General features: G+C 61.6%; 1 protein-coding gene across 1 annotated transcript in view; it reads right to left on the reverse strand.

Annotated features, from left to right (window-relative positions):
• Nucleotides 1-11,261, reverse strand: part of RTN4RL1 (reticulon 4 receptor like 1) — a 28,529-nt gene extending 17,268 nt beyond the window's left edge. The window contains exon 1 of the mRNA XM_054287454.1: nucleotides 11,177-11,261. Coding sequence (XP_054143429.1) covers nucleotides 11,177-11,189 — 13 coding nt within the window. The 5' untranslated portion in view covers nucleotides 11,190-11,261. The remainder of the gene's footprint in view (nucleotides 1-11,176) is intronic.
• Nucleotides 11,262-12,969: the final 1,708 nt, after the last annotated feature.

The raw sequence follows: 12,969 nt of genomic DNA on the forward strand, positions 1-12,969 counted from the left end.
TTAGTGGGATTCGGGGGAGGATTATATGTTTAAATGGATAATGAGAACATCTGGTGGTACATTAACAGGGATGAAGGAGAATTAGGGAGAGGAGCTTGGCCAGCCACCAGCACAGGGTGCAGGAGGGTGACCACGGGGCTGGCTCAGGGAGGGCACTGCTGCTGCAGCCACGAGCCCGGCAGAGACACCAACACACCCCTGCACCCTTGGCAAGTGTGATTTTGGGAATGAGGCAGTGACAGAGGTGTCACACAGGGCTGGTTGCATTCGGGTTGGAGGTGGCTGCCTGGGACAACAGGATGGTCACAGCACTGCCAATCCTTGCCACAACACCCAACCCAACAACATCTCTTGTTCATGGAGACCTGTGGCATGACTGTGACCCCTGGAGACGCCCTGATAAATCAGCCACAGTGGCCTTAAAGCCCAGGAGAGCATCCATCAGCTGCAGCACTTGCTGCAGGTGACACCACGCCTGCGTGCGCGGCCATCCGTGCTGCTGGTGGCACGCCACCAAGAATGCAAACAAAAATGCAGGAGACACAAGAGCAAGCCTCAGCCAACCTGGCCACGCAGGGTATGCCATCCCAAGGGTGTGCAAGAGGCAGTTCCTGGGGGTCTCCAGCTTCTGAACAACACATGGCTCCCAGGACTGAGCCTGGCACACACCCTCTCCCTGTGGCAGCATCCCTCATCCATCCCAGAATCCACAAAGAATCACAGACACCCCCCACTATCCCCCTTGCACGGTGGGCATAGACCATGTTCTTTGCTCCACCTCTTTCCCCCAGCCTCAGAAGTTTTCTTAGAAAAGCCTGGCAGGCAGAGCCAGGCACTCCGAGGGCAAACTCCGGGCTGACGACAGGATTACTAAATCCCTGTCAGCAAACAGGGCTCAAGCAGCTGCTCTTTTGCATTGTAAATCTGCTGCTCCGACTGATGGTTGTGCAAGGCCTGGGAACCACAACATCTTGGGGTGAAAAGCACTCAGGACCCTCAACAACATCCCCAAGAACTGGGAGGATCCTCAGCTCTTCATCCCACTGCACCGCCAGAGCTTGGAGAGGGAGGGAGAAGGAGCTCAGTGCTCCCAGCAGGTCTCTGGATGCTCTCCATGTCCCTTCACCACTTGGCAGAGCTGATGCCACCAAGACTGGGCAGCCAGAGGGATTTTGGGTGTCGTGTCCCCTCTGGGCTCTCTGCCGGTCCCCTGGGACGAGGTGGCTGCAGCACATCGTGCTCAGCCTGCTGAGCACGGCCCGGGCCTGCCGGGCCGGGGTTAATCTCGTTGTCACACTTTCCCTCCTTCTTGCTGGCTCGGCGTGCTTTGACCCGCTGTGAAATTGTGGCCAACAGCTCTGAATATTTTAAGAGCAGCAATGCAGTGATGGCCGCGCACGGCGGAGCGGCAGCAAGGCAGGCCGGGAGCTGGGCAGGGCCCTCACCTCCCCCCCGTCACCACCAACCCATTAGCACAGTTCAGGGAAACCTAAAAAATTCAAAAGACACTGAAATATGCAGCATTTTTTGCTCTCCCTGGAAATGACGCGCTCCGCTTCCCAGATGCTCCCGAGCAGGACGTTGTAAATAAGAGGCTTTGCCACACACAGAGGGTGTTGCCAGTGGGGCTGGGGGATGCTGCAGAGCCCAAATTGACACCCCAAAGCCTGTCCTGGGGACAGAGCAATGCTTGGGGCTTGGATAAACCCGCACTGGCATCACTGCCCATCCTCACTAGCGCAGTCATTAAAGGAGATTCCCCTCTCCATCCTTGGCTTGGATAAACCTGCAATGGCATCAATGCTCATCCTCACTAGGCAGTGCAGCCATTAAAGGAGATTTCCCTCTCCATCCTTGCCCTCTGCCCGCTGCTCCCTGCCCCTTTTCCCCCTCGGGGCATCCCCTCGGTGCCTCCTCCCCTCTGCCGGGCGGGACTCGGGTGCCGCAGGACCTGACGCAAACACCTGTCCTCAGCACTTCTGCTATCTGGGGCACAGCAGAGCAGCAGCGGCGAGGAATTAAAAAAAAAAAAAAAAAAAAAAAAAAAAAAAAAAAAAAAAGAAGAAGGTCTATTTGCATAAACCTTCCAAAAAAGAAGAGCCGGAGCCTGAGTCTGGAGAGCTGGAATATCAGTCAGGGACCGCTGGAGCTGGGAGGAAGTGCAATAAGTATTTGGGAAGCGTCACCAGGACCTGGGCACGTTCTGCCACCAGGTCCCTGCACATCCCCAAAGTGCTGCCCCAGGGCTTGACACCCCATCTAGGAGTGACATTGGGACACTTTTGTATTCAGGTCTTAAGAGGGCAGATTAATCGCCATGTGCTGGGTCTGTCATGTGCAGGGATATATATTCTTCTCAGAATTTACAAGTAGTTCTGTCTGAGAAATAAACAAGTGCAGATAAAAATTACATTGCCACCGTGCAGGTGTGATGGATGGGCAGGACAAGCCCTGGGAGTGCCAGCAAGGTGCCACTGGTACAGGGAGTGCCAGCACCTGGGACAGCTGGGAGATGTCAAAGGAGCTCCAGGAAAGGCAGTGGGATGTACTCCACCAACCCCAGCCTGTTGTGCCTCTGTCCCAAAAGCCAGGAAAAGTGGGAACAGCCACCAAGGCCATTCCCAAGGGAGGGAGATGCCTGGAAAATACGATGCTGGTGATGGTGACCAGGATGCAGTGGTGGGGAGATGCCTGGAGCAAAGCAGTCAGTGGCAGAGGGGGCTGCAGCCCCCAGGTCAGCTCCTTGTAAAAGCCTCTTGGGCTCTGTCTCAAGCCCCAAATCCTCCTCTCCTGTGTGTTTCCAAGGTCAGCAACAGGCAAAAGACACGGCCAGCCACCGGATTCCCCAGGGATGTGAGGGAAGGATTGATGCAGTTTACACCAAGCCCCTTTCTCGTTTGGTTTCTCCTTCATCCTCCTCTGCTTCCCGAGGCTGCACTGCCTTGGCCCGGCTTGTCAGGGAGTGACAGAGCACATTGCCTGCTGGGGTCACTCCCTGGGGAGGGACAGCCATTGGCTCCCTCACAGTTTAAATCTGAATTCACACTGAAAGCACTGAAACAGCTCTGCGTGGATCCTCTTCGCAGCCTTGGGCATCCTGAGGAGTCATGACTCGGCTCAGCCTGCCGGGATGGAGATCCCAAAACCATCTGGGGACATCCAGCTGCCCCCAAGGCGGGTGCCTGGCTCCAGGCTGGCACCCAGCAGCTGGTCCAGCAACTGCCTTCAGTCTATTAATAAAGCTGGAGCAGCTGGTGGAGCATCCACCGCCAGTCCTCGGGATTTATCCACACCGCTCTGCCTTATCAGCCATGCTTTTCACAAGCACTTAAATTCAGGAGGAAAAGGAAAAAGTGAAATCAGATAGAAATGCAGGTCTGTTTGCTGTTTTCTCCAATGAAATGGTTCTGGGTAAACAGCAGACGCCTTTGATGAAATCCCAGCAGGCTTAAACAATAAAGCTGGTTACAAACTCAATCTGGCGCAGATATCAGATCTGAAATTGTTTCAAAAAACATGTCAACATTTTCTAATGCTGCTGCAAAACTTCCTCGGCACTTTGCCACAAGCTGCATCTGTGATGCAGGACCTGCGCCGCTGTCCCGGCTCCTGCTGCCACTGCTGCACCTGCCCTGCCCTGGCACCTCTGCAGCCTGCTCAGAGGGACACCCTGGGCTGCAGGAGGAGGCTCAGCAGCATCACCTGGGGTGCAGGAGATGCACGTGCCCAGGAGATGCACGCTGGGGGTTGTTCTCCAGCTGTAAATGCAGCTCCCATCCCCAGGCACGGCCTGGCTGAGGGTTTGCAGTGCTGGATGAGGGGCAGCAGGCAGCGTGGGCATTCCTCTCATCACATCCCAGGGATGGAATTCAGCTCTGGCGTTAGCAAGGACAACTGAGTTTTGCATGGAAAAGCAATTTGCAAAGCCTTGAGGTGGCAGAGGAGCAGAGCCTGGTGTTCCTCCTGGGTTCTGGGACCTGGGTCCTGTGTGTTACCTCTGCTGGGACACCAGGGCAGGATGGGGATGCACAGGTCCAGCTGAGGGAATGCCTGGCTGGGGGCAAAGCTTGGTCCCTCTCCTTGGCACAACAGGGACCATGCAGTGCAGGGCAGCTGGGTCAGGGTGACAGGGAATCTGGCAGCTCCATTGGAGTTGGAGTGACAGGGACCATCCAAACTCAGAAAACATGCAGAGCCAGAGTGCAATGAGGCAGGCCCTGTGCTGGCATTGCCAGGACAAACCTGCCATTTACCTGCACTTCCCAAACTCTATATCAACACATGGGGATCTCTGGAGGACAGCAGGGGATGCAGCTGAGGGGGTGAGAGGATGAAGAGGAGGAGGAAGGACCTTATCCCACCACAAACACAAACACTGATTAAAAAGCCAGCACCAGCTCCAAAGGTATTTGGCAGAGGGGGCTGCACCCCCCAGGTCAGCTCCTTGTAAAAGTCTCTTGGGCCCTGTCTCAAGCCCCAAATCCTCCTCTCCTGTGTGTTTCCAAGGTCAGCAATGGGCAAAGCCTTCCCAAAGGCTCCCACCTCCATCCATAAGGGATCTGCTCCCCGACTGTGGGGTGAGACACACTCATCCCATGTGGGATCCAGCCCTACACAGACCCCATCCCACACCCCATGGAAGCCCCCAGCCCACAGCTGATGCCTGCCACACCTCACGTCCCGTGTGGCTGTGATGGAGCAGCAGAGCCTTCATCCCTCCCACAACTGGGAATGACAAAGGGGATGCAAGAGAGGAAAAACGGGGCGCGAGGAAGAGGATGGGGAGGATGGGCAGCCCTGGGGGGTGCAGGGGGCCAAGCCTGAGCCCCGGAGCAGCACGGGGGATGTGGCAGAGCTGACCCCTGTGCAGAGGTTGCCTCTGCCATCGATCCCTGTTGCACTCAGGCTCATTAGGGCCGGGGAGCTGCTGCGAGCGGCTGCTGCAGGAGACAGACGGGGGGAGCGCTCGCTGTGGCTCCCTGGATCGTATTAAATATTTACTTTGTTTTGTTTTGTTTTTCCCAGCTTATATTGATCAGAGATGGAGTGGGGAGGGGGGAATGGGGGGAGCAAGGGGGTGCTGTTGGATGCCGGGAGGGAAAAGCAGAGGAAACGACTGAGCTGGAAATCGGGGACAGAGAGCGCCAGGGCGTTCCCGAGGGATTCACCTGCTCTCCCAAGGGACACCCAGCGCTGTCACCCTGCAGAGATGCTCCCCTCAGAGCCATCCATCCCCTTCAGGGCCGGGATGGGCATCACCAGCACACGGGGTGGGGAGCAGGGGGGCAGCTCCCACTCCCCATCCCACACCAGCATCTCGAGGGATGCAGGATGGGGGGGATACCCAAGGTAAAAATCATCTCATAGCTCGGGGTATCCCCCCAGCCCGGGCCGGGAGGAGCCCCCCGCACCCAGGCTGGGCCCCGGGAGCGGCCGCGCAGTCGGCACTGTTTCTATTTCGAGAGGAGCTCTACTGGAAAAGGAACAAAAGCCGAGCGAAGCTATAAATAGCCGCCTCCTCCTTCACACCAGCGCCTCCTCCGCCCCAGCATCCCGACGAGGCCGGGGGGGTCCCGGAGCCCGGGCCGGGCTCAGCCCCACTGCCAAACCCCCTCCGCGTCTCCGAGCCAACATCTCCATCTGAAAACCAGGGGGAATAACGAGCCGGGGAATCTCTGCTGGCTCTGAGCAGCGCTGTGCCAAGTTACCCGGAGCAGCGGCTCTGCCCAGCCACAGCCCCGTGCCCCGGGGGATTTGCCCTGCACCCAAAACCACCCCGCGGGCACGGATTGCACCACCTGGGAATGCTCCTCTTGTCCCTGGGCCTGTCTGCGGCTGGCAGGGAGCAGGAAGAGCCGAGGAGCTTGGGCAGACCTACTTTCAAGGCTTTAATCCTTTTTGCTTAAAGAATCTTTTTTTTTTTTTTTTTTTTTTTTTTTTTTTTTTCCCCCTTTCTTTTCCTTTCCTGCTCGGCAAAGATGGGGTCTGATCAGAGGAGAGACGCAGGGAGCTGACAAGCTGCGGCGTACGGAGAGAAAGGAGAAAGAAATACATATTTATTACCCTCAATTATTAAAAAATAGATAGCAGCAGATCTTAGGCCCTGGCAGAGGCACTGCAGAGTCGTTTGTCTGAGGACTATTTTGTTTTTTAAATTCCATTGAAATTATAATACGCCGGGGCTTGTTAGCACAAACACCCCGGCACATCCCTGCCGAGGGGGGATCATCCCAAGCCCCTCTGCTGGCTCGGGGGTGCCTCCCGCAGGGTGCCTGGATCCAGCACCCGATGGGATGCCGGATTTGCAGGCGGCGGGGAGGGAAGGAGGGATGCTCAGGGATGCAGGAGCGGATGCATCCAGCAGCTTTTGTGCCCCTCTGCCTTCCCCCCGCGGGGATCAGGAGGGATGTGCCCGGTGCTGGCACGCACCGAACGCGCATGGATGCCCAGCTGGGTGAAGGTCTCATGGACAAGACCCTCACCCAGGTCACCTCGGGCCGAAAGCAGCCCGGTGACGTTCTCGGGTGACATTCCCGGCGCCCAAGGACGGGCTGCGCGCCCCTCGGGTGGCACCGTGGGGGCCCCGCGCTCACCGGGATGGGGTTTCCCCGAGCAAACCGATGCAAACGCACGCCGGTGCAAATGCAGCTGGAGAAAAAATAGAAAAAAATAGAGAGCGGTTCCCAAGTGCGGCACACGGGGCTGGCGGAGCCGCTGGCACCTCCCATCCGCTTGCAGGGCTGCTCCGAAAGGAGCGGAGCCCTGCCAGAGCAGCAGCAGCCAAATTCCCTCCCAGTAAACAGCGGCTGCATCCTCCCCGGGTGAGGATGGCCATGTCGGGACTTCGGGAGCACGTGGAGCACCTCTGACACCCTCTGATTCCAGCACCGCTCCCTCTCCACACACGGGATCCGCTGGGATGTGCTGGGTCTACACGGACCTGCTGTGGCATCACCGCTCCAGGGCCAAATCCCCCCGGCCGCTTTTGGCACTGTGAGGCAGCAGAGCGGTCACGGCTCTGCCGGCCCAGGCAGGAGCATCGCTAAAAGCTGCTCACCAAAGCTGGGCGGGCTCCAAGCTGCCGTGCCGGCTCCGAGCCGCTGTGCCAGCACCGCCGGGAAGCAAGCAGCCAGCGGGCACATATGCTGTTCAAAAGGAAAAGGAGCTTTCTACACCAAATGGAGCTTTTTCCGCTTAATAACCCCCAAATCCTAATCTGTGCAAAGAAGATTGCCCCCCGCATCTCCCCGTCCTGCATCTGCCGCTCGCCATGCCCGCACTTAACACCCCATCAGCACCTGCCCCCGGCAGGGAAAGCAGGAGAAAAACCAAAACCGGCCCTGGGGAAAGCAGGCGATGCCCAGGAATGGGCTCATCTCCTCTGTCAGCAGCGAGCCTTCACCATTTGCCATCAGTAAAAATAATACTCCTAAAAGTGTCCCCCCTCTGATTGCCGGGCTGTGGGTTTCCATGGAGATGCTGCTCCGCAGGGATGGCACGGCGGGATCGGTGGGATTGGCGCTTCCTCCCTTCGGGAGATGGGACGTGGTGTTGACATCCGGAGCGAGGACAGCACCGGCCCTGCTGCTGGCACAGGATCCTGAGGCTGAGCCAGCTCTTTCCACCTTGGGCTCGAGCAGCCTCGCCCAAAATAGCAGGGGAAGAGCGGCCTCGCAGGGGAGGACAGGGATGCTCCTGTATGCCAGTGGTGCCATCGAGGCCGTGCCCTGCACCCTGCTCCTCCTCACTGACTCCCACCAGGATCCCCCTTGCTCCCGGCCTCGTGGCTCTCCCTGCAGCCTCCCACTTGTTGCAGCTGCTCCTAAATCAGATTTCAGCCTCCTCTGGTGGGTTCTGAATGAGGGCAGCACCTCACCCATCCCCAACCTTCTGGGAACCAAACAGCAGCCACCACTGCTGGGGTGTGGGTGCCTGAGCTGCTGCTGCTCCACCAAAGTGCTCTGCAAACATAATCTGCTCTTAATAACCCGAGTCTCTATTGATCGTGGCTGAACCCTGGAATTGCACTTGGCAAACAAAGCCCGAGTTTTTGGGCTGCTTGGGGGAGGCTGGAGCAGCTCTCTGGGGTGGGTGAGTGGCAGTGTCACCCCGGGGTGCCCCAATGTGGGACAGGTGATGTGGGGCTGAGGTGGCTGTGTCCTGGGTCACTCTCTGTGAGGGGGGCTTTGCCTCTACACTCCCTTGCCAGGAGCAGGGGACACCCCAGTGGGAGCCAGCCCTGGTCACACCTGGCCACCACCACCACGTCCCTCCGGGCTCCCACACTTCCCTGCCTGGTTGTTGCCTTCAAACAAGATTTTGGCTCTTGCTGTCAAATCCCATCAGCGGTTTCCAGCAGCCCAAGCTCCTGCCCGGCCCCAAGGCAATGACATCCCACTCGTGGCCTCATCCTGCACACCATGGAGCCCCCCTGCCCCTGCTGCTGGCCTGTGCCACTGGCTCCAGCACTGCTTCAGGGCAAGATGGGTGTGAAATCACGATGGAAAATGCATCTTTTTACATCTCCCCAGCAGGTTCACTGATGTTTTTAGGGCAGTGCTTCCAGGCCACCTGGAGTGTCACACACAGCTTCCAGCACCCAGATGGGACTGCAGGGCACCGGGTGTGGCATTTTAGGCAAAAAGTGGGAATAACATCCAGCCAAGCATGGCCATGGCTTTGACCCTGCCAGGCTCCACCAGTGCAGGTCACTGAGCAGCCACGGCTCCTTCACATCCTGAATCTGACTCCAGGTCCAGGCAGGTCTCATCTGCTGAGCCCTCCTCTCTCCCCCAGCACCACCACAGGGACAGCCTGGGCCACATCCTGACCCCCTCCCTTGCTTCAGCGGGCACAGAGAGCTTGTGGCTTCCTATCAGCTCTTTATGAAATTAAACTTTTATAAGCAGAAAGGTTTCTGGGCTCTTGGCTCCCCGGCGCAAGAACCGCAGTCCAGCCTGCGCCTGCACCCTGCCCACTGGCTGCTGCCCTGGCAGGCAGGGATGGAGGCTGGACACTCCACTGATGGCATGAGCGATGGAAGGGACAGGGATGTGGCTGCCCATGACCTTGGTGCCATCCTTGACCTGGAAATCTCCTTCTCCTGCATCGCCAGCGTCGCGCTCCTGCCTGCGGCTGCCTGCGGCCAAGGCTGTGACACCCTCACCCAGGATGGGGCTGCACCCACACTGTCACCCTCTGCCACACACCAGTGACATCCCACCGCACAGAGCCCACCCTGGACCCCACCAGTGACTGCACAGATGAAGCTCACGGGGTGCAAGAGGCCCAAAATGCCCTCAGGAACAGCAGCACTCACCCAGCCATGCTGCCACCATCCTGCTGCACACCGTGTGTGAAGCTGTCCCCTTAGAGCTGCCTCCCTTGGAGGTGACAACCATGGCACAGCTCCTGCTGCCTCCCTTGGAGGTATCAACCATGCACAGCTCCTGCTGCCTCAATCTCTGCCATGGCCCCAGCCTCAAGCCTGGTCCCTGGCAGTGGGACATAGAAGGTGGTGGCAGTGCCACCATCAGCCCGCACTGCCACCCACCTTGCCACCATCCAAAAATCAGCCTCCGCAAAGCCCCACAGAGGGGTTTGGCCCAACCCCAGTGCCCGAGCAGCAGCTGTCCCCTTGTCCTCTTGCTTCACATGTTGGATGTCCCCTCCACACCCTGCTTGGGGGAAATGCTGGGGACAGGGACGCCCTGCCCAGGGACACCTGGCCACGGTGAGGCAGGGAGGGGAGAACCTGTGGCAGGATGGAGGCCTCCTCTAACTGCCTGTTGAATTATTCAGGAACGGTATTAACTTATAAATGAGTGTGTTTGACTGATTTTGTGGTTGATGTACAGATAAATTCTAATGAAAGACAGCTACAAGATTTTAAATTATTAATTAGACTGCCACTTAACAAAGCCTATTTGGCACTCTATTTCCTTGCTTAACAAGACGAAAAACTTTAAGAATAGGTTTTGCTTTAGCCCACAGGCTCTTCAATTTGCATTTTGTTTTTCTAGCTCCACAAATGAAAAGCTGTAGATCTTGACCTTAACAGGCTACCCCTGGTGGGATGCAGCCCTGTCGGCAGCCTCGCTGCCTGCCTCCACCTCAGGCTCCCCATTTCCCAGCCTGGATGAAGCTTTTCCTCCAGCAGGGCTGGGAATCGAGGCTGGAAAGCAGGACAGCTCCAAAGGCTTGGGGATTGTTCTCAACTCATCAGCCGGGCTGGGTTAACACACCAAACAAAGCTGAGCCGGAGGAAGGAGCACCCGAGTGCGAGGCCCCGCCGCCGCAAGGTGACATTTCCCCCAGCGGGAAAAGCCTCTCGGGGGTGGCACAGGGGGCTCTGCCCTGCCCGGGGGGCTGCACCCCAACGCCAGGGGCTGCACGCAGAGTGTTGGCACCTTCCCCTGTGCCCGAGCCTCGTCGCAGAGAGGGGCATGTGCTGCCGCTGGCGAGGGCTGGGCCCGGGGCTGTGCTGTCGCCCCCTCCCCGGGGCACGGGGCAGCACTGGGGGTCCAGCCGGGTCCCCCCCATGTCACCGCTGTCCGCAGCTCTCCCGGGACCGGCCCCGGTGCGGCGGGACCGGGGGTGCTGCCCCCCCCCCTCCCCACCGTCCCGGACCCCCCGGGAGGGCCGGCGGCTCCCCCGGCCGTGATGTCACAACGCTCCCCGATGATGTCCCAGGCGGTTGCCATGGAAATCGCGTGATGTCACAGCGGAGCGATTCTCCTCGGGGGGGGCCGAACGGGACGGCGAGCCCCAACTTCCCCGCCGAGCCCCCCGCGCTCCCCGGCGAGCCCCGTTCGCCGTTCCCTCGCTTTGAGGAACGAGCACCGAGCCCCCCCCGCTCCCGCCGCATGCCCGCTGCCTCCGGGACCCGCCGTAGCCCGGTGCCCGCGGGACCCGCCGCGTCCCCGGTCCTGCGGGACCCGGCGCCTGCCCTGCCTCCCGTCGCTCCTCCCGGTCTCCCGCCTCCCCGGCGCGCTGCCCTCCCGCCGGTGCCGCTCCCCGGGGGGTGCCCGAGCCTCGGCGGCGGCGCCGGTAACGCGGTGGCGGCGGGGGGCGCCCGGCGGCGCGGCCCCAACTTCGGCGGGGAGACAAACTTCGAGGCCGGCCCCGCTGCCCCCGGTGCCCGCGGCGCCCGGTGCCCTCCCGGTGCGCTGCTCACCTTGGCGGAGCATCTTGCAGCCGGGGCGGGCGCGGTCTCCCGGCGGCGGCGGCGGCGGCGGCGGCGCTCAGAGCCTCGGGCGCGGCGGCGGCGAGCGGTAGCGGCGGCGGCGGCTGCTGCTGCTGTACCGGGAACAAGGAGCCGGAGCCCGGGCGAGCGGCCCCCGCGGGGGCATGGCGGGCCGAGCCGCAGCGGCACCGGGGAGCGGCGGCCCCGGAGCACCGGGGAGCGCCGGGAGCGCCGGCCGCGCCTCTGCCCGCCGCGCGTCCCGCCGCCGGCTTTTAGGGGGGAGCCGCCCCCTCGGGGCTGGGGCCGCCGCCGCCCCCCACCCCCTCGGGCAGAGCCTATAAAGGGGTGCCCGGTGCCGGTGCCGCGCTGCCTGCAGCGGCGGGCAGGGCTGGGCAGGGCGGGGCGGGGCGGGGCAGCGACGGGGCGGGCAGGGCTGGGCCGGGCTGGGCTGGGCTGGGCTGGGCGAGCCCCCCCCGGGCCCCCCCTTCCGCCGCCGCCGCCGCCTCTCCCGCCTCCCGTGGACAGTTCGTGAAAGTGCCGGTGCTCCCGTTCCCCGCGCCGCCGCCCTCCCTCCGCCCCGCCGGGGGAACGGCCCAGCGCCGCCCTCCCCAAGCTCTGCGGTGCCCCCGGGACCGGCTGTCACCCCCGGCACATCGCTGTCCCCTCTGCTGTCGCCGTCCGCACGGTGTGCCCCGTTATCGCACCGAGGCTCCGCCGCGCCGCCCCGCGCCTGCCGTGATCACGGCTGTCCCCGCTGTCCCGCCTGCCCAACACCGTCCCTGCCGCTCCCCGGGGACCGTCCGTCCCCTCGGCCCCGTATCGTCCCCTCTGCCCGCCGTGTCCTGCCGCGATGTCGCCGTCCGATCGGGTCTCCGCTGTCCCCGCCGCCCCGGCACGGTCCCAGCCGCTCCTACCGTGCCCTCCGCCCCTTCTCGTCCCCGCCGTCCCACCGGGGTCACCGGGGGGCTCTGCTGTCCCCTCTGCCTCCCGGTGGCCGCTGTCCCCTCTGTGTCCCGATCCCTGCTGTCCCCTCTGTGTCCCGATCCCTGCTGTCCCCGCACTCTCCGCCGCGGTCCCCACACCCCGGTGTCCCCGAGCTGTCCCCGCTGTCCCCGGGCAGTCCCTCCCGCCTCCTCCCCGTTATCCCCCCGGGAGCGCAGCTGTCCCCACCGCCCCGCCGGGATGGCCGCTTTCCTCGGGGGGTCCCCGCTGCCTCCTCGGGGTTCTATCGTCCCCTGGAGGTCCCCGCTGACCCCGGACTGTCCCTGCTGTCTCTCGACGTCCCTTTTGCCTCTTTCCCTCTGTCCCATCGAGGGTCCCGTTATCCCCGCTGTCCCAAGAGTGTCCCGTTACTCCACAGGGAGCACCGCTGTCCTCACTGCACCGTCGGGACCCCCGTTATCTCCATGGGGTCCCCATTACCCTCGGGTCCCTTTTGCCCCATGCTTCGTAGGAGAATGAGGGGGTCACACACGGTGCCAGTCCCGTCCCCGTGTTAACGTTAGGACAGGTTAACCCTGAAACTCTCAGCACCGCGAGGGATGCGATGGCACCACATCCCCGACGTGAAGGGCGGACAGCCCCGCCATCACAGCGCTTGTCACACCCCACTGCACTCCCAGCGTCCCGCCGGGACCGTGCCGAGAGCGCTCGGTCCCCGCCTGTCCGCGCCGCCCGTCCCGTCCCGTCGGGGCCCGCCCGGTGCGCTCCCGAGCTCGATCTCTCGGCCGGCAGCTGCTCCGGCCTTGCGCGGGGATCGCCTAGTGCTGCCTTCCGCCCCCACG

Source organism: Melozone crissalis, unplaced genomic scaffold (assembly GCF_028551555.1).
Source record: "Melozone crissalis strain CALT ecotype California unplaced genomic scaffold, PUWL_Pcris_2 ptg000057l_1, whole genome shotgun sequence".
NCBI lineage: Eukaryota > Metazoa > Chordata > Aves > Passeriformes > Passerellidae > Melozone > Melozone crissalis.